Genomic DNA, 24,994 nt, shown 5'->3' on the forward strand with positions numbered 1-24,994 from the left:
AAACAGCGGTTTGTTACTCTCACTGATGAAAATGGCACTTTGCCAAAACAGGCCAGTGGATGAAAATTGTTTTGAAAGAAAAATTGCTTGGCTTTAAATATACCAGAAACACTTTGAGCAACAAAATATAATGAACATCAGATTATTGCTACAGGCTCTGATGCAGTTTGTTTCTACACTGTAAAAACTGTGTGGTTGGGGAAAATGTATGCAAATGTCAATCTTTTTAAAGCAATGTTTTTCATAGTCAAAGTCAATTGTCACATCCATAATGGTTCATATTTCTCATAAACAGACACATGAAAAATTTAATGAAATAGCTATTTTATGGGCTATAAAAAGATGTCTGTTCTTCAATTGTTCGCTATTTTTGTTGGATTGTTAGTGTATTTTAGCTCACAGAAATCACACTATGAGTGTGCTTTTTTCGTGTTACATCCATAATACATACATTTTCTCTCTGTTAAAATTGAAAACTCGTGCATTCACTGAAAAATATGATTATGTCCTTAGAAGAAAGAAATTATTAAAATAAACTTAATGCAATTATATTCCTGTTGTAAACAAAAAAATCTTGGCAATAAAATATTTTTTTTATTAATTTGTTTGAGTAATTTTAAATGAACAAATTATTGAGTAAATCCAACTCAATTTTATTATTTTAAACCCATTTAAATAGCAAACAATAAGTTTACTTATTTATTTTGTGTTGAGACTACATAAAACATTTTTGTAGATATGACAACATTGGCAGTTGACCTGTAGTTCCTAGGATGCATTGTATCTGATTGTATAAGGAGATACAGTTTCAAGATCATCAGTCATTTTAAGTGTTTTTCAATAAAAAGAAAGACTTGTCCATGATTTTTGTAGATTTATCTTTGAGATTTAGGAGAGTTTTGGTATTATTTTTAAGTTGTGCCTAGGCTGAGGGAGCCACAATATTAGTCATGAAGTGTGTTATATCATTTATTGAGCAGAAACTGACCGTCTATGTTGTTAAACATTGTATATTTCAATACGAAAGTAATTGATCCGTGAAGTTTGTGTTGCAGTGGACACATGTTTTGGTTCAGCGTATTTTTTTGTTTGTTTACTTAAAGGTCTGATGAACTGGCCTTGTTTATTGTTTTATATGGTTTTATGAGGTCTACTTATGATGTTCTTGTGGATTTTACATCCAAAAAGATCAAAATCAATAAGTAATAGACTATTTTCTACCCAGGTTTTGAGGCAAGCTCTGCAAACGCTCGGTTTAAATGAAGACAGTTGGAAGTAAACGCCCTCCGGATAGCAGTTTGTGTTGTTGGAGCCTTCTGTGAATTTGGATCGAGACGTAACATAAAGGTTACAGATTAGCGCCATTCACATTTTTCGCAGGGCATCAGTATTATCTGGAGACCTCCTGTGATTTATAAATGACCTCCCCACATCAGTATTTCATGTGACGCATTCGCACAGGATGATTTTACTCAAATTTACTGACTTATTTCCCGGAGGTGATGGCAAGGCTTTGCGTATAGTTTGTATAGCCTATACTTGTATTGCATTTAATGATATATGACCGTACCTGTCAGCATTTGAGACCGGTGATTGCGAACCAGACATAAGATCACCACGAACGCGGGTCTCAAATGATACGAGAGTTTCCATGATAAATAAACAAACGAGAGACTCCTGGTAACTTATGGATATCACACAGCACCCGAAATAATACCAAAACACTTCAGAGCAGCCTTGATTATTCACAAACGGTGTATAAAACCTTGAAAAATAATATATAAGCCCGTAAAATCACAGAGATTTCGATTCGCACGGAATTTTTTTTACTCACACAAGATTGCTGTACCATTCCTATCGGATCCAATATTGACGACACAGCACTGCTTTTTAATTTTAAACCCTCCACAAATTCAGTGTCGTCCTGTGCTTTGTTCATGAAGGAATCCTCTGAGAAATTAATCAAACAAACCCTCCACGTTTTTCCCACATGAGCTGGAACGTCTAAAAAAAAAACTTTAACCACGCACTCCTAATATCGGAATCCAAAGGAAGGTTATTCAGCGACTGTATTCTTCCACAACTAGGGATGGCACAATATTTAGCTATCTTTAACGGCATGTTTGTTTATTGATAGTTCGCTCTGTCTGGTTCCGTGCCACTGGTTCTGTCATGCGGGAACCAGTGGGCGGGGCTAGAGAAGTAGTCGTTTATCTTTTTATATGGAGGCGGTTTTCAACCCATCAATGTGGTCATCGATAGGTGCATTCCAGAACCTGGTGTTCGCTGGGCCTAGTGTCAATAACAGATGTAATCTCAGTAACAAGGGCATATTCAGTTCTGACACTAACATGATGTTTGAGTGTTGACTGATATTAGTATGATGTCTGGACTCTATCAACAGGGATTTAGTAAAATACAAACAGATAATTCAATATACTGGTGATAAATACATTCGCTGAGTGTTTACGTTTCAAATTTTGAAAAAAAATTAATATCCATAATGCTAAAATTGCCCATTTGTTACATTAAAGATATTTTTCTACCTGATTTAATGTATGGTCAATGATGCATTGTGCAAGTAAGAACAATGAAAACCATAGCAGTTTTAGCTGTTTTTTACAGTCAAGTCAAGCGTGAAAAAAAAATGCAGAACTGAAAGTTTAAGTCACGGTTAAAGCATGACCTACTCTTAGTCATTGAAGTAAAACAGCAATTACCAACACTGCATTAAACTAGATGTTTCTAAAGTCATATTGCTACTAAAACGTTTTAATGAGCACAAATTTTAACCCTGTATTAACTACTAACTTAAATTGTCTGGTTTCTTTATTGAAATGAAATAGAGAAGGCTTATCTGGACTGCATGTTGCAATGAGCCTTCTACCAGACTGGTTCTGTGTCAACCTTGTTGTGTCTAGGTTTGGGTTTTTATTTTTTTCAGGTGTGGACACTTCTTAAACCTTCAGATTAGTTCATTCACACTCATCTTTCCAACCTTAAAGCTACGGCGCCCTAGACGTCTGTGTAATGCTAAACAGAAGGATGATGACTTGAATAATCTCTCTCCTCCAGCCTCTCTCTTTTCCATCATCTTACTGTTTGACGTCATGTCGTCTGATTGGATTCTTCAGAAGCTGCACATTACACATGATCCCGACGGCACAGAATGTGCTTGAGAAACAAGGGTGTTGTGTTTATGAGCAGCCCTGTATTAATGAAAACTAAAGCAGGGAGCCTCTGAATCCAAATATAGTCCAGAGCGTTACGGAGCAGCCAGAGCCGTAGCTCATGAGTCATTCTTATGAAATGTATCAGAGTGGTGCTATGAAAACAAGAGGAGGGACATGAGAACTTGCTCTGCTATGCCATACATGGACCTTCCCTGCGCTGGCACTTTAGGAAAATAAAATGGTGATATACAGTAAAATTTTACCCTTTTGTGAGGTCAAATCTTTGCATTACTTAATACATTACATTACAGCTCAGAACAATACCTTTCTCAAAACAAGGAACTCAGGGTGAAAGCTACACAAAAGTTTCAGTTTCATAAAGTTGTACGAAACGTTGAAATTGTATTTCCTGTCCCCACACCCAACACCAAACTCACTCACTTTGAGACCTATTTATACTACACTATTTACATTGTGGTGTGGAAAGTAATGAGTAATGAAGCATTTATGATCCAAATTCTATGTGCTTTTATAAACAGAACTATGAAACTAAATGTTAAAGTTTTGGGACGTGTTCAATATTGTAAAAAACTCATTATGAATAATAATCTGAATACCCTGTTGAAAAAACCAGCATATGATGGTTTGGTATGTTTGTGATGCATTAAAACATACCTCACCCAGCAAATGCTGTTTTTTTCAACAGGGCAATCCATTATTTTTAAAATGATGTTGTTCAATGTGTCAACTTTATACATGGTCTGCATTCGATCGGCAGACCTTGTTAGCTTATACTGTACAGTCTATAGAGGAATTTTCATTAATGCATTTGGGAGATGATTTATCCAAAGTGATTCACCACGCATTTAATCTATACATTTTTTATCAGTTTTCCTTGAGGATTGAACCCATGACATTTACGTTGCTAGCGGAATGGTTTACCAAATGCGCTACATGACTCTGAAATGTTTAAAAAATGTTTATGAATGCCGTCTTGTTATCAGGAAGCATCATGATGTTAGTTAGAGTAGTACTGTATAAACATGACTATTTCAGTATTTTTGACGTTCAAAATATACAGTATTCAGAACATCAGAACACAAAAGCAACATAAGTAGCTATGCAGAAAGATATGGTTGTGGATAAAGGTGTGATAAAATCTGCTTGGTTATTTTCAATCCAGCATTGGGGGAAAAGGGACAAACCCAGCCTTTGGGTTAAATTAATTGGGTTTATTTCTGACCCAACAATGGGTTAAAACAATCTAGAGTTTTTGGTTGAAACCACGCAGCAGAGGTTCATTTATAACCCTGTTGGGCTTGTCCACTTTCGACCCCCTCTTCGTGTATGCATGTCTGTTTCTGCTTTCCCTGCCTTATATGATCAAATTTATCGTAACACATTATATTACTTTTGGTCAGAAGAAGGTCGGTCAACAATTTCGTTCTTCTGTCTTGTCTGTTTCTTTGTAACGATATTTGGATCTTCCGTTATACAATTCCAAAGTATTGACTCACTGCTTATCTAACCACAGTGGCAATTTAGTTATTTTAAAATACATCTTTCCAGTCCAACACCATAGTTAAACAGAGTGATCACAGTGAACTGATTGCTCTTTTCCATACTGTATTTGACACCCTAGATGTCTTTTCCCATCATTGCTATGCAGATGATACAAAACTCCACCTGTCATTTCAGCATGACGATCGGACATTTCGCTCTGGATGAAGGACCATCACCTGCAGCTGAACCCTGCAAAAACTGCTTGTAATCCCGGCCGACCCAAAGATTCATAACAACCTCTCCATTCAACTGGGCACATCAACCATCACACCTTCCACAACGGCCAGAATCCTGGGAGTGGTAATTGATGATTAGCTAAACTTCACGGATCATCTTTCCAGCATCCCCCAGTCCTGTAGATCCTCTACAATATTAGGAAAATTAGACCTTTCCTGTCCAAGCATGCTACGCAAGTCGTAGTCCAGGCTTCTGTCCTGTCCAGACTGGACTATTGCAATGCGCTACTGGCTGGACTCCCATCTTGCGCTACCAAACCTCTACAGATGATCCAGAATGCAGCGCCAAGAGTGGTCTACACGTCACTCCTCTCTTCATAAAAGCTACACTGGCTCCCTATCGCTCGCATCGAATTCAAGGCTCTGCTCTTGGCCTACATGACCACCACTGGTTCGGCACCCCCCATTTCTTCATTCCACTTATGTACCCGTCATATCCCCACGTTCTGCAAACGAACAATGTCTTGTAGTGCCATCCCAAAAAGGTAAAAATCACTCTCAAAGACCCTCTCTGGATCGGTTCCACATTTGTGGAATGATCTGCCCGCTGCTACAAGATCAGCAGATTCAGAAGCCATCTTTAAGAATGGGCTGAAAACACATCTCTTCCGTCAACATCTGAGAGATTAGTTCTGACTTCTATTTCTATTCTACTCTTTCTATTCTTAAAAAAGAAATGATACTGTGGTGGGCTATATGACACCGGTTTTACCGCATTTATGCTTTTTGTTGTCCTTATGATGTTCAAATTCAATTTTTCTATTGTTTACTTCATTTGTAAGTCGCTTTGGATAAAAGCGTCTGCTGAATGACTAAATCTAAATGATTTGTGTTCAGCTTGGACCACATTCAAGCAGAAACAGATAAGAGTTTACAGTAACGCACAGTTAAAGGCCTCAGGCCTATACTTATTATTGGCTTTCACGCCCTAAAGGGCACTTCTGTGGTTTCAGACCATATGTTGTGACATCTTGATAAAAGAACAAAAGCGTGACCATGCCCAGTGCAAGACGGTAGGTAGGAAATGATGCCTGAGACCATTCATTCCACCATGTCTAGAGAAAGCATGCTTTTTCACTAAGAGCTTTTTCTTCCAGCTATTGCGAAAGCTTTTTTGTATCCTCGAGTTGAAGTGTGCCCTAGAAATATCCAGCAATTTCCTGTCAGCAAATGGTGTGTTTCACAGAATAGTGAGATATGACCTTATTTCCCTCTTTGAATGACTACTTGCACATTTATGACATATTTTCACGCTCTAATAAAAATAATGACAAACGGACTTTTACTCGTTTAAGGAAGAAAAGTATTTTAAAGTCTAAATGAACCATGAAAGCTAATCCTATTCTCAGTCATATCTTATAAAAAAGAACTTCAGACAGACAACGTATTAATAAATTTGGTATTAACATAATCTCAATCTTCTAAGGTTTAAAACCACTTATTTCTTAATATTATTCTTTTGTGGATTGTACACTGTAAGTAGGACTAGTAGGATTTATACACAGGATTTTCACACAAGTTTTTGTACAATATCTGTGCATATTTTACTGACTCCCCCACACAGTTTTGTAAAGTAAATTTTACTTAAAAATGGTCTGCAAAAACTTTACAAAAAAAACTGTGTGCAAAAACTTTACACAAATGTAAGTAAACTTTACTTCAAAAACTGTATGCAAAAACTTGCATAAATATCACAAAAATGTATAATCCTACTAGTGTCTTTTTACAGTGTATAATAATAAAAACCTTATTGAAACAAAAATGCGATGATAAGAATTGTGACTTTGTTTATTCTGCTCTCACATTAAGCTGCTTTTCAAATTTATGCCATTATTGGCTGCTTAAACCCATTATTTAGTCCAAATCATCCACCAAAAAACTTTATTAAATCAAATCTTGGTTCTTCAAATGACTGTTTTCACCATTTGTCTAAAAAAATATTTCAAATGTATAGTAATGAAGTACGGTAGTGAACATGACAAGCCCAAAACTGTTTATTAAATGCATTTTAAGATGCTTTGCATTAAACAATTTGACATGCATACAAAAAAATCATGCATTTGGCAGACACATTTAAATGTAAAATAGCCGTTTTGTTTAATTTCTACGATCCACTGACCTGCCAAAGGCGCTAGAACAAATCTAATATTTAAAACGTTTCCCTTCTAATACAAACCACTTATACTCATTCTGGAAAGCTACTGATGAATGCACCTTACCTTCGGACGTGTGTTGATTTCTGGTGTACCTCCAAAACATCTGCATCAACTGTAACTCCTCTGCTTCGGTTGAAACCGTTCCAGACACTTGAACTTGGTTTCTTATTTAACTGCAGCTTGTGTGTGTGTGTTGCTGTTATGGATTCCTCTTTCGACAGTCAGCCGCCCAGCCTCTTATTTGATGTCAAGAGTGATTAGTTTGCAGCGTTCAGTGACTTGTAAAGATTCGGGGGGTGGTGTACTCTGCCTACTTACATCTAACTCGCCCTAGGCAAGCGGCATATAGGGACCCAGAGAACTGATAAGTGTATCCAAGCCCTGGGGTTTAACAATTTCAAGAGTGCGTTTAGTTGGTGATCTGTGCTCATAAAGTTATTATCAGGGTAGTTGTGTAGTACCTGGGGCACTGCTGTAATCCCACGGTTAAAGAAAAAGTGCAGAAAAATCCCTGCTGCTTTAACATAAGCACGGACAGAAAGACGGTCATAATAGTCATGGCTTTGTCGCAAATGAAGATGTTTTTGGTTCAGGTCTCTGGAGCACAAACGAACACTTAGCAGGAGTTTGACTAATGGAAAGTGTAGCACAAATAAACAGCATAATAAAGCCTCATCACATAGCAACCGCCCATGACTCTGTTTCCTCTCTGCATCGATCACAAAACGCATTCCCTTTGCCCACCTTACTTTTTTTATAAAGAGTTAAATCACCTCCTCAGTGTGTCAGGTCTGGTTGTGAGAAAATATTATTTTTTTATGAATTAAGTTTTCAATCTTGATCTCATCCTCCAAGGAGCAAAGTAGGGATTGGAAAGGTTTGACACCAAATCAAGCTTTAACCACAAGAAAGGAAATGGGTTTTGAAAGCAAAGGGGTTTAAATGCAAATCAGAAGCTGCAGAGTTTAAAGTTTGACCCAAGTCATACACTCTGAATGAGTAATATCTGAAAAAAATGTGTCGTGTATAGCATTAGCGGCACAAAAGATGTGGGTATACTGTATTTTACTGTTCAGTATACATTTTATAGTAATGTACTATGTATACTATAATATACTGTACTGGAAGAGTGAATGGCTTGAAAACCAGCATCTATAAATCGCATAAATATAATGCACAATATACCTAAGAAAAAATTAAGTCAATGACATCACATAAATGTGATTAAGATCAATTTGGCCTTGTAAACTACATACATTTATATACTAAAAACAGAAAAGTTTTTCATGTGCGTTTTTGTAAAGCTTTGCAGACAACAACATTGTAACAATTGTTTCTGTGAAAACTGCGAAAAGAAATTTGAATTATTCATGATAGGCCGGTAGTTGGCAATATCACATTGTAAAGAGAAACTAGCCTTTAGACATAAGCTACATCTCAATTTGAAGGCTGTGTCCTCTAGAGGTCGCATTCATCGATCACATACATAATTTAGGTTTTCTTATTTCAGTTAAAAAATACATAAAATGAACATTTATTTCTTCTTAGACGTCATCATTGTAGTTTCATTCTTGCCTTAAAATGTAACGGTTGCTTTTCTGAAATATTAAACCTCGATGACGTATGCGCCCCACAAATGTGTCCTCAGGAGGACGCAGCCTTTGAATAGAGACGCAGCTATATTGCATTCTTCTTCAGAGTGGAGAATACAAAGAATCAATCTGACAAAAACATACAGTGCCTTGCAAAAGTATTCTTTTCCCTTCATTTTATTCACATTTTGTTATGCTGCTGCCTTATCTTAAACTACTTTAAATAAAAAATACATTAATCTACACTCCAAACTGACAAAACAGTTTTTTTTTTAACTGAAATAAGTACATTGCATAAGTATCCGTACCCTTTTCTGGGAAACCTGAAATTTAGTTTAGAAGCATTAGTTTTGCTTGTCGATGTTTCACTTCGAGTGGATTTAACCTGTGGCAAATTCAATTGAATAAATATGATTTGGAGCGGCGCATACCTCTCAATAAAAGGTGCAACAGCTAAAAATGCATATCAGAGTAAAAACCAAAAGAACTTCCAGTAGAGCTCTGAGACAGATCTGGGGAAGACTTCTGAAAAGAATCTGCTGTATTGAAGGTTCACAGAAGCAGTCGCCTCCATTAATCCTTAATGAAAGAGCTTCGGAATAACCAGTTCTACAAGAAAGACTCAGGAGGCGAATGTTGAGTATTCGACATTTATAAGACAGCTGATAGACAGAATATATGGTTATAGTAAAGATGGTTATTGGGTTTCTTTGGAGTAGGCCCTGTCCGTAGCTCGCATCCAGAGGGCCAAGAAGTCCTCCACTTAATTTAATTTTAATTTAATTTAATTTAGTCATTTGGCAGACGCTTTTATCCAAAGCTACTTACAGTCCCCTTTTTACAGGGACAATCCCCCTGGAGCAACACGGAGTAAAGTGTCTTGCTCAAGGACACACTGGTGGTGGCTGCTGGGATCGAAGCAGCAAGCTTTGATTTACCAGTTCAGTGGTTTAACCCACTAGACCACCATCTCACACTTCCCGCCTTGAGATGAAGGCGGTGGCGTAGCCAACCCCCCTGGGGTTATATTGACAGGGACCTCCTGGTGGTGGTGGGGAGGATGGGGGCAAATCACTGTTGCTTTGACTGCGGACGTAGAAAGGGGTAAGTGGCGATCTTTTACGTTCCATGTTGGAAGGTGATTGGTTAGGTGTTGATTGGTAGTAAGTGATGCAGGATTGAGTCGTCCTGGCAGAACTTGCGCTGAAGCTATAAATCTCTTACTTGAGTTGACCTACTGTCCAAACTGAGCCATCGATGAGACAGAGATAATGATCATGGAAACCTTCAGAGCATTCAGAACCTCTGAAAGGGCAGAAGGTTCATTCTCCAACATGACAGTGATCCTAAGCACACAGCTAAAACAATGCAAGAGTGTCTTATGGACAACTCTGTCTATGTCCTTGAGTGGCCCAGCCAGTGCTTGGGCTTGAACCCAACTAAACATCTCTACATAAACCTTTAAGTGTCTGTCTACTGATGATCTCCATCCAACCTGACAAACTTTTAGAGGATCTCAGGAGAATGTCAAAAAATTGACAAACGCAGACTTGTAAAGCTTTTCACATCATACCCAAAAGGATATGAGTCTGCAAATGCGCTTTAACCATCTTTTGAGTTAAGGGTATGAATTATGCAATGTACTTATTTTCGTTTTAATAAATTTGCAAAGGTGTCACAAATCAGTATTTTGTTTTCTCATCATTGTGCATAGATACATGCAAAAAATAATCATTTAAATTAGTTTAAGATAAGGCAGCGGCATAACAAAATGTGGACAAAACGAAGGGGGATGAATTCTTTAGCTAAACACGGTATATGGGGAGACAGTAAGGACAGTTTATTAAAAACGTTGAAATCTCAGAATCTTGAACTACAATCTTGAATACTGTTTTGTAGTTCACCATTACTGTTTTGGTAACTTTGAAGTACTAGTGTTTCTCAACCTGGGTGATATATAATATGTGACACTGGATCACAAAACCAGTCTTGAGTAACACGGGAACATTTGTATTAAAAGACAAAAATACATTGTGTGAGCCTATCATAAATTTTTCTTTAATGCCGAAAAGCATTAAGATATTAAGTAAAGATCATCTTCCATGAAGATTTTTCAATTTCCTACCTTAAATATATTACAATTTTTCTCAATATTTAGATTTTTAACACTCTCAGATTCCTGAGTTTTAAAAGGTTGTATCTCAGCCAGATATTGTCTTATTTTAACAACTCGTACATCAATAGAAAACGTATTTATTCAGCTTTCAGATGGTGTAAAAATCTAAATTTAAAAAAATTGACCCATAAGACTGGTTTTGTTGTCCAGGTTCACATATAATCATTTAAAAAGAGACAAACAAGTTCTAAGAGGCGGGGTTTGAATATTAATGTGGATAATGAAGAGCTTTAAATCAAAAGATTGAAGATTACTATAGACTGAACATGTAATATGAATTTGTGTTTTTGTCATTTACACTCAGACAATAACAGGCTTCCATGTTTGTGTAGACGAAAGGTTAAAACAGAGTTTTTGGACGAGAAAATAATGTCGTGGAAACACCCCCTAAAACTAAAAAGAGTGTCCGTCTCCAAAATACTTCAAACATAAAACATCCCTTAAAATGACCCTGTAGTTGCTGTAGATGTGCTTTCAAATCATTTCACAACCAAACACAGAAGTTGTATTTTGAATGTTTTATTAATGTGTAGAAAATGTATTAAAAAAGGAACTATACAGCACATTTTAAGTTAAACTAGAGCTAACTGGATCTGTTACATTGATATCCAAGGTTATTTGGCAGAATGTGGTCAGCGAGGTTAGGGAGAAATGTTTCAGAGAACGTCCTTTTGCACACTTTACTGTACCTGCTTCATTTGTGTTCATGCTAAACACATTTTTCCAAGAGCCGTAGAGATAAAGGATGAGCAGTCAAACAACTTTACTGCTCCATTACATCCTTACAAGTAAAAAACGCAAGGGACTTTTTACAATATCAGGGTAAAATCAAATAACCAGTGTAACGGAGTCAGAGACTCAAATGCTTCTCGTGAAGTGTCACCACGGTAAATGTTCAACCATAAGCGGTTAAGTGAAGGGCAGGCATATCGAGAACTCAAAGCGTTTTCTCTGCCATATGCCGAGTCGATGAATAATGAAGGAAAATCTGCCTTTGTGTATCTGTTGAGAAACTGTCCCAAATACTACACGACATGCAATCTCTGTTCCTCTTTCAGATAATAAATAGTGTGAAGCCTCAAACCGTTCATCTGCTAAACGAAACAAAATAAATAATAACGTACTTCCTCGCTCATGTTCTCCAAAGAGGAACAACTGGGAAAACGTTGCCTTCTGGTGCAGGCAAAATGTAAGTGTTTCTCAATGTTAACCGCAACCATTTCGAGCTGATTAAGAATGTACTTGGTTTCCAATTCCCATCCCAGCAGCTACTGTAGTCTAATCGTTCCCCTTAAATAGTGAAGAAAGAAAATTAAAGCAAAGGGAAGAAAAGAGAAATCACAGTGCCGTCGCTCAAAAATAAGGAGATCTGTGACTATGAACACAAATCTTAAAGGGATAGTTCACCCAAAAATGACAATTCTGTCATGAATCACCCTCTAGTGGTTCCAAACCCGTACACGTATCGTTGTTCTGATGGACACAAACAGAAATACTTGAAAATATTTTTTTTACCATTTTTAAACACAAAAGAAGAAATTTTGAGAAATTTAGGAAAGCAAAACGTTCTGGGGCACCATTGACTACCATTGTAATTGTTCCTACAATGGTGGTCAATGGTGCCCCAGAACTGTCAATGGCCAACATTCTTTCAAATATCTTTCTCCGTGTTCATCAGGAGAAAGAAATGCGTACCGGTTTGAAACAAATTGAGAGTGAGTAAATGATGACAGAATTGTCATTTTTCTGAGAACTGTTCCTTTAAGAAAAAAGCTGAGATACTGAAGAATATCTACGGTTATATATGGTTTCCCACTCACACTGGTTTGTCAATAACGGACAGAGGAAATAGATACTGCGAACCACTATAAAACAAGTAAACAGTGCACTAGGAACTTCTTTTCTGAGGTGAACATAAAAAGAAAAATGTAAAAATGAAAAATGTCATAATTCTGTATCTCTGTATTGATGTTATAGTGAAATTCAATACTAACATTTCACAGTGGTTAAAACAATACAGTAAACAGTCTTCACTGAAACTATTAGTTGTACATCGAAATGAAAAAAGTAAACTGGAATTAAAGGTTAAGAAAAACATGACATGGTCGTACTGAAACTCCTTCACAAACCTTTTAAACACTGCACAAAATGCAATAAAGTGATGTTAACCTGAAATTATATTCTTGTCAGGTACAAAAAAAGTAACTTTCACTTAGAGTTGAATTGCTTTTTGTGTTGGCGTAAGTGCTAAACCCTTTAAAAGCTGTTGTATGTCACAGGAACGGAAATGAGCCCTTCAAGTGAACATGTCTCTCATGTCAATCTACAGTAGGTCTGCAGCGACAAAACACAAACTGCAATTCTCTTCTACTCAGCTATGAATTGTTTGTAACCTAGAGAGTTTACTAAGACACAAACGCTTTTGTTCTTTCAAGTCTACAGGAATGAGATCATTTTCAACCCTCGCAATGACTTCGAGAATTCTCCTACGAGTTTTCCATATGTACACAACACTGGACGTATAAAATCACTGCGGATGTTTAAATGAGAGTCTATCAGACTGACCCACCGCCATTAAAAAGTGGGATGATGTAAACGTGTGTAATGGATGAATGTAATACTAACCGGCCTTAAAAGAGAAGACTGGTACAATTTCCAGCTCAAAAAAAGACAGAAAAGATTTAAATTCTGCACATGATCGGATTGAAAAGCGGTATTTGAAATCGTTGCTTGGTGTTTACTCCCACCTGCATCCTCTAGTTTTCCACTGACCATAATACAAATTCATTCCATCTAGAAATGATGAAAATAAAATCTTTATAATCCAAAACGATGTCCTGTTTCAGCTTCATCATCGTTTTGAACCTCAGATCTTTTAGAAATCTTTGGTTTCTGAGGTTTTAATAAAGTCGAGTTACTTGGCCTTCTGTCTTTTTCCCCTCAATAAAAACCCATTACGGAATTTAACATTTTAATAGTATACTGTGTGGGAATTTTGTCTCCCGTGATGCTTTGACGCTACATATGGACAAATGTAAGCGTGATTAAATTATGAGATGAAAATGCAGCAAATCAAACCATGTTGGCCTCAGGGTGCAGTACGAGCAAATTGAAATAAGAAATAAGTAAGATGAAACACACCTGTAAACAAAACATGGTCGACCAAAAACCATCGAGCTACTTTTTAAAGGTATTTTATATTTATAAAAATAGAAGCATCTTATATTTTAATGGCCGGCCTTTTTTTCTAAAATGTTTTATTTCAAAGGGAGGAAATGATCTCTTCACATAATAATAAGGTTCTTTCCGAGTTATACTATATTTAAATATCCAGCGACACTTTACTCAAAACCTTTATGTATAAAGCATTATAAAGGGTTATTAAAGGGAACAATGCATTATAATTCATAGTTCATAATGTGTGTTCATAAACGGTATACTGTATGTTGAAGAATTATAACCAAATAAAAAATGTGTAGTGGAACAATAAATTGATAAGCATCATAATGAATTAACAATTATGAGACATAACAATGCATTAAAAGGTGCATTAAAAGGCATTAAAACTACTTTTGTGATGCAATATACATAAATGCTTTAGGCAAAGTGTTATCTTTCGCAACCTTCACCCGAAATCTAACCAAACAGCATTGCACAAAAGAAAATCAACGAACCTCAGGGTTTACAATTCACATCAGGCATTCGTCAAAGGGATTTGGTCATTTAAAAATTGAAATAAGTTACAGAACTCGTGGCGTCGTCCTACACACAGCGTTTAAAAACAGTAAGAGCGAGCAGGACGGTGGATTAACTGGTGGATCTCCTCCGCTTCCCGCTGATGCTGCGGTAGTTGAAAGGTCTCATTTTCATCTCCACGATTGGGATAGAAAACTCGTGGCCTTTCCAGTGATACCAGTTAATACCCTGCAACGGTCGAACACATTGGATTACAAACAATACATGAACATCGGAAAAACGAATACACATGAAATTCCACACAACAAGTTAAATCAAGTTCTATAAACCTGGCTTCTGCTATAAAACTTCTTTAAAAGATACCAATAGCACAGACAAGAAAAGAAGGTCATGACCTAATGGGTTATAATAAGTTACAAGTCTTTAAGAAAAACTGAATTGAAAGCAGACAGTGGGACAACAGGACATGAGACAATGCACTTGAGCAACAACGGATCTCGAAAGGCTTTATCTGTAGAGACCAATCTCACAGTTGTCAGTTTTATTTGCTCTTGCATATTTCCTTTCTTTAGAACCTTACATCGCAAACAAAACCACAACGAATGAGTCACAGTGCACAAAGGCTCTGTAGGTGTCAGATTAAACAGCCAAATGAAGGTAATGGTTATCAAGATGAGTTGCGTAGAGGCGGGTTCCTCTTTGTTTCTTCCATATATGAAATGAACAATATCATGTATTTAGTGAGTTTTAAACAAAGGCCTCTCAGTGAACACAGGGGACAAGAGCCTGAAAGACTTCATGTGACGGTTAGTAGACTGAAATGAAACGTATAAGTAATGTGAAACCATCTCCGTGTGGAGTAAAGTTGTTCAAAATTAACCTTCTGATAACAAACATTTTTCAATCTTATCACGTTTTTTTAATAAAAAAATATTTTTATAAACAATGAAGTAAAACCCCTCATGACTGTCTTAAGGTCATTTAGATCTTTTTCTTTCTTTCTTTCTTTCTTTCTTGCTAGTTGTACTGTATTGCAAGTTGTACTGAGTATTAAAGATATTAGCAACTTTTAATCTCTACTTGACTACATTCATGTGCTCTTTACTCCACCACATGTGACTAATGCAGTTCCACATGACATTTTGCATGGCACTTAACTTTTCTGCAGCAGTTTCTTTCGCTACAGTAGAAGCAATATTGCCATTTGCTGGACATTGAAGGAATTTTGTGGATTTCTGCCTTTGCTTACTGAAACTTGGCAACATGGCCTCTTAATGTGGATGCGGGTGCACATCGCTGCTGTTGTTGGAAATGGACATGACTGTATCTGGCGATAAGGCCAAAACCAGCTTGTCCAGTGCGAAAGGCTTTGACTTTGGTCATTTTTTACCTAAAGGAACATTTTCACTTTTTGGGGAAATATGCAAATGCTCCAGCTCCCCAAGAGTTCATGAATTGAGTTTTAACGTTTGGAATATATTCTGCCGATCTCCGGGTCTGGAGATACACTTTTAGCATAGCGTAGCATTGATCATTGAATCCAATTAGACCAGTAGCATCGCGTTCAAAATTGACCAAAGAGTTTAAATATTTTTTTCTATTTTAAATTTGAAAATGAAAAGTTGCGATTTTCTAGGCCGAATTGATTAGTAACTATACTCCCTTTCTGGCGAACTAATTAAGGAAGTTTGCCGCCGTAACATGGCCGTAGCAGGTGCACTGTTATCACGCATGTAGAAATGGCTAACTTCTGTCAACATATACATGTTACCTAGCCTGGGACTTATTTCAGGCGCTGCATGATAACACTGCACCTGCTGCGGACATGTTACAGCAGCAAACTTCCTTGATTATTACGCTGGTAAAGGAGTATAGTTCCTAATCAAATCGGCCTAAATAATTTTAACTTTTCATTTTCCGCCTGTTTTAGTACATGATTTAACTACAGAAGAGTCAAGTTTAAAATAGGAAAAATATCAAAACTCTTTGCTCATTTTTGAACACGATGCTACTGGTCTAATTGGATTCAATGATGTATGCTAAGCTATGCTAAAAGTGCTATCGTCAGACCCGGAGATCGATAGAATACATTCCAAAACGGTTAAACTCAATTTATTAACTCTTGGGTAGTTGTAAATGAGCATATTTCCAAAAAAGGTGGAGTGTTCCTTTATTTACCGAAGAGACCTTTTTGAAGGATATTGATTTCCTTATGAGCACTTGACCTTAACTGAGACTTGGGTGTCTTTACAATAGGCATAGGCTATGGTGTCAACCTTGATATGTTGCATTTTTCAGGCGTTCAGTTTGAGTTTTTCACTGACATGTCTCTTAAGTGAGTCTACTTACAGTAAAAACTCAAGTATTGTTCAAATCAGATACTCTTAAGACTTTAACTCAAGAATTTGTGACTCGTAACTTTTAATGGCGTCGTTTTCACTGCAAGGTCTCTGTAGTTACTCAAGTATGGTTTTCAGGTACTCTATATTTACACCTCGCAATATCAGAAAGTCTTGGCTTTCGTCTGAGAACACCTGGCTTACCTGACTATGTCTGGACTCTCCGTATTTGCCATTAAGATTAGCCCGATGACAGTTTTTATACCACCAGGCTCCCTTGTAGGACAGAGCACAGTTGGTGACGGCAATGTCATTGTCCTTATCCTTGGTAGAGAACGGTCTGCTCTGATGATAGCTCAGAGAGTCACCTGAGGTCAAAACAGACCATAATTAGGAGTGTGATACTGAATGACATCGGTCTCTGAGGACATATCATCCAAATATACTCAAACCACACCTGCCGTGCCATTGTATTCTCCTATCCTCAGTTTGTACAGGCTCTTGGAGTCTCCGATGGAAAACCTGTCGTAGTTGGCGTACACCGACTCCTGCCCATCTTTCATATCGATGCGGAGCTCGTATCGACCTTGAGCGGAGATCTTCTGAATGTTGTCCAAACCTGGATGTAGAAGTAGAAAACGTGTTTGAGGAATACTGTCTGCTATCCAGCCATCCCACCCCTGCATTTCACTCATGTGAAAACTCGGTCTCTTTTAGATTTGCTCGGTCTTTTTACCAATAATATATCATGTAGGATTGGGTATCCATTGACTTTTATCAATTCCGATTGCACTTATCACTTCCCAGTTTCGATACCAAAGTTGTAAAAATATAATTGTCTGGTTGCATTGTCTGGTCTGCAAAAAATATTTGTATTTATGAGTATGTAAAAATCTAATTTCCCAATATGTGCACACAGGAACTGATGATAGGGATTATAATTTAACAAAATTATGATATGACATGTTTTCAAAAATGTAGACTTTCTGTAAACCGTTTTCAAAAATGGTCTTTTTCAGGCCCCCAAAATGCCAGCTAAAATTAATAAAAAGCCAGAGCTTTACCTATCCAATCTTTTTTCCTCATTCTAAAAAATATCGTAAACACACCATCGTCGTCTCAAGAAATATCTCCATAGACAGGAAACCACTGACACTTGACTGACTCAAAACGATACATGCTAGACTAGTATGTGGCGCTATAATTCTTCTTCTTTTGGTTTTAACAGTGGCTGGCGATGTAATTCTGACACTAAAAACGGACAAGATGATTTGGAGCATGGGCATAAACTTTAAGTATTTGGTGTCTGACTAGGGTTGAGACCTGGGGGGATGACATCATCATTTTAGAAAATATGGATTTATTAAATTGTTTTTCAGATTTATTCACTCTGAGATTTCCGAAAACAGCCGTTTCAGGCTTCCAAAACGCCTATATGATATTACAGTTTTACCTATACAGCTAAATGCTTCTCTGTGAGAACGGACTCTTAAACAGCCCCTAAATGTATGCTTTGCATATTATTTGTGTCAAACGTTTACAATTCATGCAGTTTCCCTTGACTCATTTGACAACTTGAAACTGAAGTTTTTTGTTTAGCTTCCGTAAACAGCATTATGATTTGTCCGCTTCCATAGACTGCTAACGTCAACACCTTATATAAGATACTGCTAATCCTGTTCTCTGTTCACACATAGAACCATACTGGTAAATTACTGGTAATGTTACAGGTTATAGCAGTGGTATCTCAGGAATAGTCACATATGTGACCCTGGACGACAAAACCAGTCTTAAGGGTCAATTTTTGGAAATTGAGATTTTTACATCATCTGAAAGCTGAAGAAATAAGCTTTCAGATGATGTAATCATTGATATGTAAACCATTGATATCTGATTTGTTAGGATAGGACAATATCTGGCAGAACAACAACCATCTGAAAAGCTGGAATCTGAGGGTGCCAAAAAATCTAAATATTGAGAAAATCGACTTTAAAGTTGTTAATCTGAGGCACTTTAGCAGGCCATTCACTCACAAAAAAGAACGTTTTTATACATTAACAGATGGAAATGTATAAAATATCTTAATGGAACATGATTTTTACTTCATATTCTAATGATTTTTGGCAAAAAGGAAAAACGTCAATTTTTACCCCTACCATGTATTTTTGACAATTACTAAAAATTTTCCTGGGCTACTTAAGACTGGTTTTGTTGTCCAGGGTCACATATGATCACTTATCAGTATTTAACCAGCAAATAGTTTGTGTGTGAAAAGCGCTTTTGTGTAGGGATCTGCCTTAATACTGAACTGTCAGCCTCTAAACTCACTTTAGGATTAACAATGAAAGTCAACCAAAGGACTGATCAACGGATAAACAAAAACATCACCACACATGCCCAAAGAGCATCCTAATACGATTTATAAAACAATCCTATTTCTTTTACACTGACCTGATCTCAGTATGAGACTTCAGTTTGATTAAGAACAGGTCTCGTGCTGTTCTCACAGCACCCGATCTAAAGTATTACACAACCTTATAAATTTTATCACAGTTTTGGATATATTCCTGCACTTTATCAGCAATAAAGAAAATTAAAAACAGTTTCATGATCTAACCAAAGTGACCTGTGGGAGAACAGGGAATAATAGAACGACATGAATTACAACGGCATACCTTAATGCGAAAACAGAAAAGAAACATAACATAATATATCCAGGATCTTCAGGAAAAAAGCCATTTTATGCTCATGGTATTCAAGGCTCTTTTGGCCGTAATGGCAAACAGAATAGTGGTCTATAAACTCTCAGCATGACTTCATTTCAAGATCTCAGTACACTATTGTGCTCTCAGTACACTTACATTTCAGCCCCATTACTTCAATACACAATTCAGGAGTGTCATGACCAGGTGAGGAATTATAAAGAGAGCACAGTGACTGTGCAAAAGTGAGCAATATAGGGCTGAAGGATAGCGTATTTTTTTTTCCTACACTTGCTCTCTGCTTCGAATGCATAAATAGATGAGGTCTCCATTACCTGTGTCTGCCAAACTTTATGTTTGATGAACAGACGGTGTTGTTAATATTCGGCAACTAAACAGTGCAGTCGTGTAGTACATCATAGTGTTAATACTGTGCTGTCAATAATTCACTATAGAACTTTTTATTTTCTGGGATTTTTATACAAATATGATCTGTTTTATTTTTGTTAAATGAATATTACATTAAAAATGTACATTTGACCATGCCTTTATTATATATATAGATTTTTCAAATACCTTTACTGTACAGTATATGCTTAGACTTTTGATCTATAAATAAAATCTAACAAAAATTACTCATTTTTTTAAACATGATAATATACAAAAAAGTGATTATATATAGCAGTTTAGTCAATGCATATCCAATACAGCGATTAGCTCATTGCAACAATTTTCAATTTCTGCTCACGAGATGCAATCTTTCGAATGAGCTCCTTCCACGCTAAATATAGCTACAGTAAATATATAATCCAAGTTTAAATGCCAGTGGAGGCACAATTGGTAATGTTTACTTTTATCTGTAATTGAGACAATGGTCTGTAATAAGTAACACGAGATTTATGCATCGGGGCTTGAAAGGCAAATAGGGCTCCATTGTTTTCTGTCAAATTGGATTTCTGATGAAAATAATTACTGGATAATTTAAATACAGCCTGACAGCTGGGAGCTATATTGCCTGGAAACACACACACTCCTGTACACACAAACACACACATATACACACACGATGTCACTCACAGTGCTATACAGTAGATATTTATTCAGAGCAGCACCATTTATACATTTGCCAGGTGTTTTAATATTACCCTACATATACATTTTTAATCAGTATGTGAATACCTGGGAACTGAAATGAAACATGATCATAAAAGTTAAGCTACAGAAAAGCCCAAGAATAAGTGTGTGTATTTATTTGGAGGATCAAGTGAGAGAAATACAATATAATATGCATAACTATGTCTTCAGAGGTGTATAAAGACCTCACAGACCTTTTTATTATCTTAGAATGAGCTATTTCTATCTACACACATCCCCTTACATGTAATTCATCATGTTGTTATCTCCTTCAGCAAAGCAAAAACGTGACCTCATCTTTGTCCTCTGTCAGCCATCGTGATATTTGAAAGGGAGGGGTGGAGTGAGCCATTGGTTGCAATTCACAATCTCACCACTAGAGCGCTTAGTCATGTTTATTACACTGGGATTATTTACCCCAGGCAAGTATCGCCACGTTATTGTATAACGCTTTCAATGTTGCTTCGATGTAAATAAACCAGTGAGCCATTATTATTGTTTGTGAGGTGACGGGTATGGTAAAGTAGATGCTGCACAATTACGCTGTGTTTAACATGTCATGGAGTATATGGGTATGAAAGTCTTACAAAGTGTGTAAACTGCATTAACTGGACGTTAAATGGCCTCCACAAGGTCAGTTTCCCGAAATCCCTTGTCAGACAGTTTAAAAGCACCATTCTGATGAATAGTCGACAGCACTTAACACTGATCAACATTTCCAGCACCGATTCTTAAATAAGACTTCTACATCTCAAGAAAAAGTGCTGACAGAATGTAGATGGCCTCGAAAAGATAAATTGGACCTAAAAAGGAGCATATTTTTAACGTTTTCACATAGATCAAGCGGTCATGTGAGTTTAGCTTGCATCAGCCTATCACATCAGGTGCAGCGAATCAACGTTAACCACTAGTCATACAACACATACTAGACTTAATCCTATTTAAGTTGCTTTTCTCTGCTCCTTATCAGCTGCTTAATCGTGCGGCACTCAAAACCCACCTCCATCCCCATCTCCACAATATCTGCCTGTATCTGTCGCATCATTTTTTTAAATTCTGTTATGCATGAACTGCGCTCTTGCTCTGTCCATGCAAGGCTGCACGGACTGGCAGAGAGTTTGCCCAGAACAGTTTCATTCCGCAAAATTTAAATATAGCTATTGTTTTAATATTTGACGACAGTGGTCCAGACAGAACCGCTTTTCTCGAACAGCACTAGGCACTTTGTGTATAATTAAAGTCTGTTTCACGTCCTCTTACCCAGCCAGAACTCGTCCTCCAGGTTGCCAAAGCCAATCTTGTAGTCACTCCACTTCCTGGAGAAATCAGTCAACCCGTTCTGTCGTCGCTGGAACACCTGAAACATGATAAACAAGGCAACATTTGCCGATACAATAGAATGAATTTGTCTAAAGGGTGCACATGAATGGCTAGTGTATGTGGCAACAGAAATTCTATATTTTTGGATGATAGAAGCAGCTGTGTCAATGCTCGTGGCCAGCAAAGACTCAAACACCAGCAGGTAATTGGCAGCATATGTTGTTGTTCTGAATACAGGTCCCTTTTGTGGGATGAGCCCAAAATGACCAACCGTCAAGTAAAAATTGGTTTTCGCAGCTAAGTAAAACATATTGCCCTTCCAGCTGTCTGTAACTTTATAACCATGGCAGTGTGGTCCATGCAGATTTACAGCATGTGACATGTTAAATTCAAATCGAATTTAAACGTTTAGGATACTTTATGCACCATTTATTTACCTTCAAGTCAAACCTAAGTGACTTTCTGCACATCACAAAAGAAGTTATTTGGAGGAGAGCGTGTAACCAAACAACATTGACTTCCATCGTATGGACACTAAACCCCTGAAACATTTTTCAAAATATCTTCTTTTGTGTTACAACGAAGAAAGAGTCAGATACCCATTTGGAATGACGTAAGGGCAAACTATGGATGCAGAATTGTAAAATCATGTGACAGAATCGTGTGTGAATCAAACATGGTAGTAGTATAACAGAGTCAGATATCTCACTCACGATCCAGCCTCCTTCGTCGGTGGTCATGTCGCAGTAAACCTGCACACCCTGACTGAGGTCTCTGTTGATGTAGATGGTGTAGACTCCGCTCAGGGTCTCTCCGTTCAGCAGGTGCTGAGCACAGTTCTGTGGCGTGGGAAACAGTCGGTTTCCTGAGGAGGAAAAGGGTTGAGAGGCATCCGACACAACAGAGCACAGAATGCGAAGGGCCGCGGAGAGGTTAATGAGTGATGATACGCCTCGCCGGTCTGACGGGGGAGTGAGATTCATTTAGTGTTTGGTGCCTCAGATGTTATGAAATGCTATCTTTGGACATGTGGCGTCCTTAAAGTCACAGATTCACTAAATTTCTTTGGTTTTCTTTGGGACTCAACTGGTGTTTAGAGGGTGACACTACTGATTCAAAGTTAATAAAGTGGATAAGATGTTTAGAGTTGACGTGGCCGATTTGTACCTGTTGTGAAAGTGGTAGATACGATAGCGCTGGTCTCTAATCCTCTGGCGGCTTGCAGTCTCACAGTATATTCGGTGGTCTCTGCCAGACCCTCAAGGCGAATCCACGTGTCCTCGGCATCTAAGATCAGCTCCTAAAACACAATCACAGTCTGTTGGGAGATCCTCACACGCACGAAGGCACATCACATCACCACTGTTCAAACATTGTGGAACAAAATTAAACAAAGAATCAGCGCCAGAGGGGGTTTGAAGAAAACACGGCCAAAGACAACGCAATGAACAGCAACAGCTTTTTTATTTAAAGCGGTTTATTTTCCCCCTAAAAATGATTACTTTATGAGAATTATTTGTCCCAGTTAAATTTTCATTTGAACCAATTAATTGAAATAAATGATCAATTCAAATGAAATACAAAAATACCCGTTCATAACGCATAATTATGTACAATATCCTTAAATACACATGACATATAAATCTCACATGAAATATTAAAAACAAGACTGCGTTTAAAATGTTTAAGGTGAAAAACGGCCAATTTCACTATAGCGTGAATTTAATAATTGTTTTATACCGCTGGAAAGCACACCTTTCTGGGGCACCGTTGACTACCATTGACATTTTTTCAACAATGCTGATTGTTCGCTGTCACAGCACATACGTTCATTTTATATATGTATATTTCTATTGATCACGTATTAACAACAACCATTCGAGACAGTGAACACACATAGATATCTACAGGTCTCAACAGTAAGAAGATCTAATGAAATATTTCGAAAGTTGGATTACAAATAATGAAAGAATTCACTACGCAGGAGAATTCTTCCCAAAACCAAAGTCGTTTTTGTCTTATTAGCTAGTATTTTTCCCTGAACCCCCATATAATTTTGACCTGGTGGGTCGGAAAAAAGTCTATATAAACAAACCAAAATCAAATGACAGCCAACCAGGAGCCGTCTGACAAACGGTTGTTCTTTAGCTGCTTACTGTTGGGTGCCCTTCCTCTCTAAGTATTTTTCTGCTGTGTGATTGACAGCTCTGAACCCTTGATGGGGGAGGAAGAGGCTTATCGGGCTCTGGTGCTGCTGCTGCCGGGGAAAGATGAAGTTTCTATTTTGGTCTCCGGCTCACGACGGTTCACTTCCGCTTATTTGTTTTTGAGAAATTCACTCAGATTTGCCATTGTGGCAGCGTTTCTCCCACACTTCTATTATTTCCTTTTTCTGCCTCGTTCTGCTATATTTTGCATTAGTGGGAGAGAACGCGTTGATGTGGTTTTACTAGGAACCATGATGGACAGTGTGACGCACTTTGATACGCACGAGATAAAAAAGTTTTGTTACCATTCACACTAAAGTGAGGGTGTCGTTTTTTAAGATGGTGCAGATGAAATTATCTTTTATTTATTAAGTCATTTAATTATTTAATTACTTAACGTACACTAGTAACGTACACGGTTCCTTACATTAAACATTAACAAAAAACTATAAAGTGAACGGTCCGATAACCACCGCACATCTAAGGATTATTACTTGTATTACCACTGGATGGCCCAAATGGCCAATCAGAATTGAGTATTCCAGGGAGCCATATCATAAGTCGGTTGTAATGAAAAGAAGAATGATTTATGACTATGATACACCAATAGGGCTTACATCATTATATCATCTGTGCACCACTGACACCCACTGGACAAACACTAGCAGCATTACAGGTCACATATTGCATAGATCGTATA

At 37.3% G+C, this 24,994-nt stretch overlaps 1 protein-coding gene across 2 annotated transcripts in view; it reads right to left on the reverse strand.

Annotated features, from left to right (window-relative positions):
- Nucleotides 1-11,411: 11,411 nt before the first annotated feature.
- tnr (tenascin R (restrictin, janusin)) overlaps nt 11,412-24,994 on the reverse strand; it is a 132,704-nt gene continuing 119,121 nt past the window's right edge. For both annotated transcript variants that reach the window (XM_056744207.1, XM_056744206.1), the window contains 6 exons: nt 23,255-23,387; nt 22,801-22,952; nt 22,028-22,124; nt 17,389-17,550; nt 17,136-17,299; nt 11,412-14,820 (listed from right to left, as the gene is read on the reverse strand). In XM_056744207.1, the coding sequence (XP_056600185.1) occupies nt 14,704-14,820; nt 17,136-17,299; nt 17,389-17,550; nt 22,028-22,124; nt 22,801-22,952; nt 23,255-23,387 (825 nt within the window). In that variant the 3' untranslated portion in view covers nt 11,412-14,703. The remainder of the gene's footprint in view (nt 14,821-17,135; nt 17,300-17,388; nt 17,551-22,027; nt 22,125-22,800; nt 22,953-23,254; nt 23,388-24,994) is intronic.

This window comes from Triplophysa dalaica, chromosome 3 (assembly GCF_015846415.1).
Source record: "Triplophysa dalaica isolate WHDGS20190420 chromosome 3, ASM1584641v1, whole genome shotgun sequence".
Lineage (NCBI taxonomy): Eukaryota > Metazoa > Chordata > Actinopteri > Cypriniformes > Nemacheilidae > Triplophysa > Triplophysa dalaica.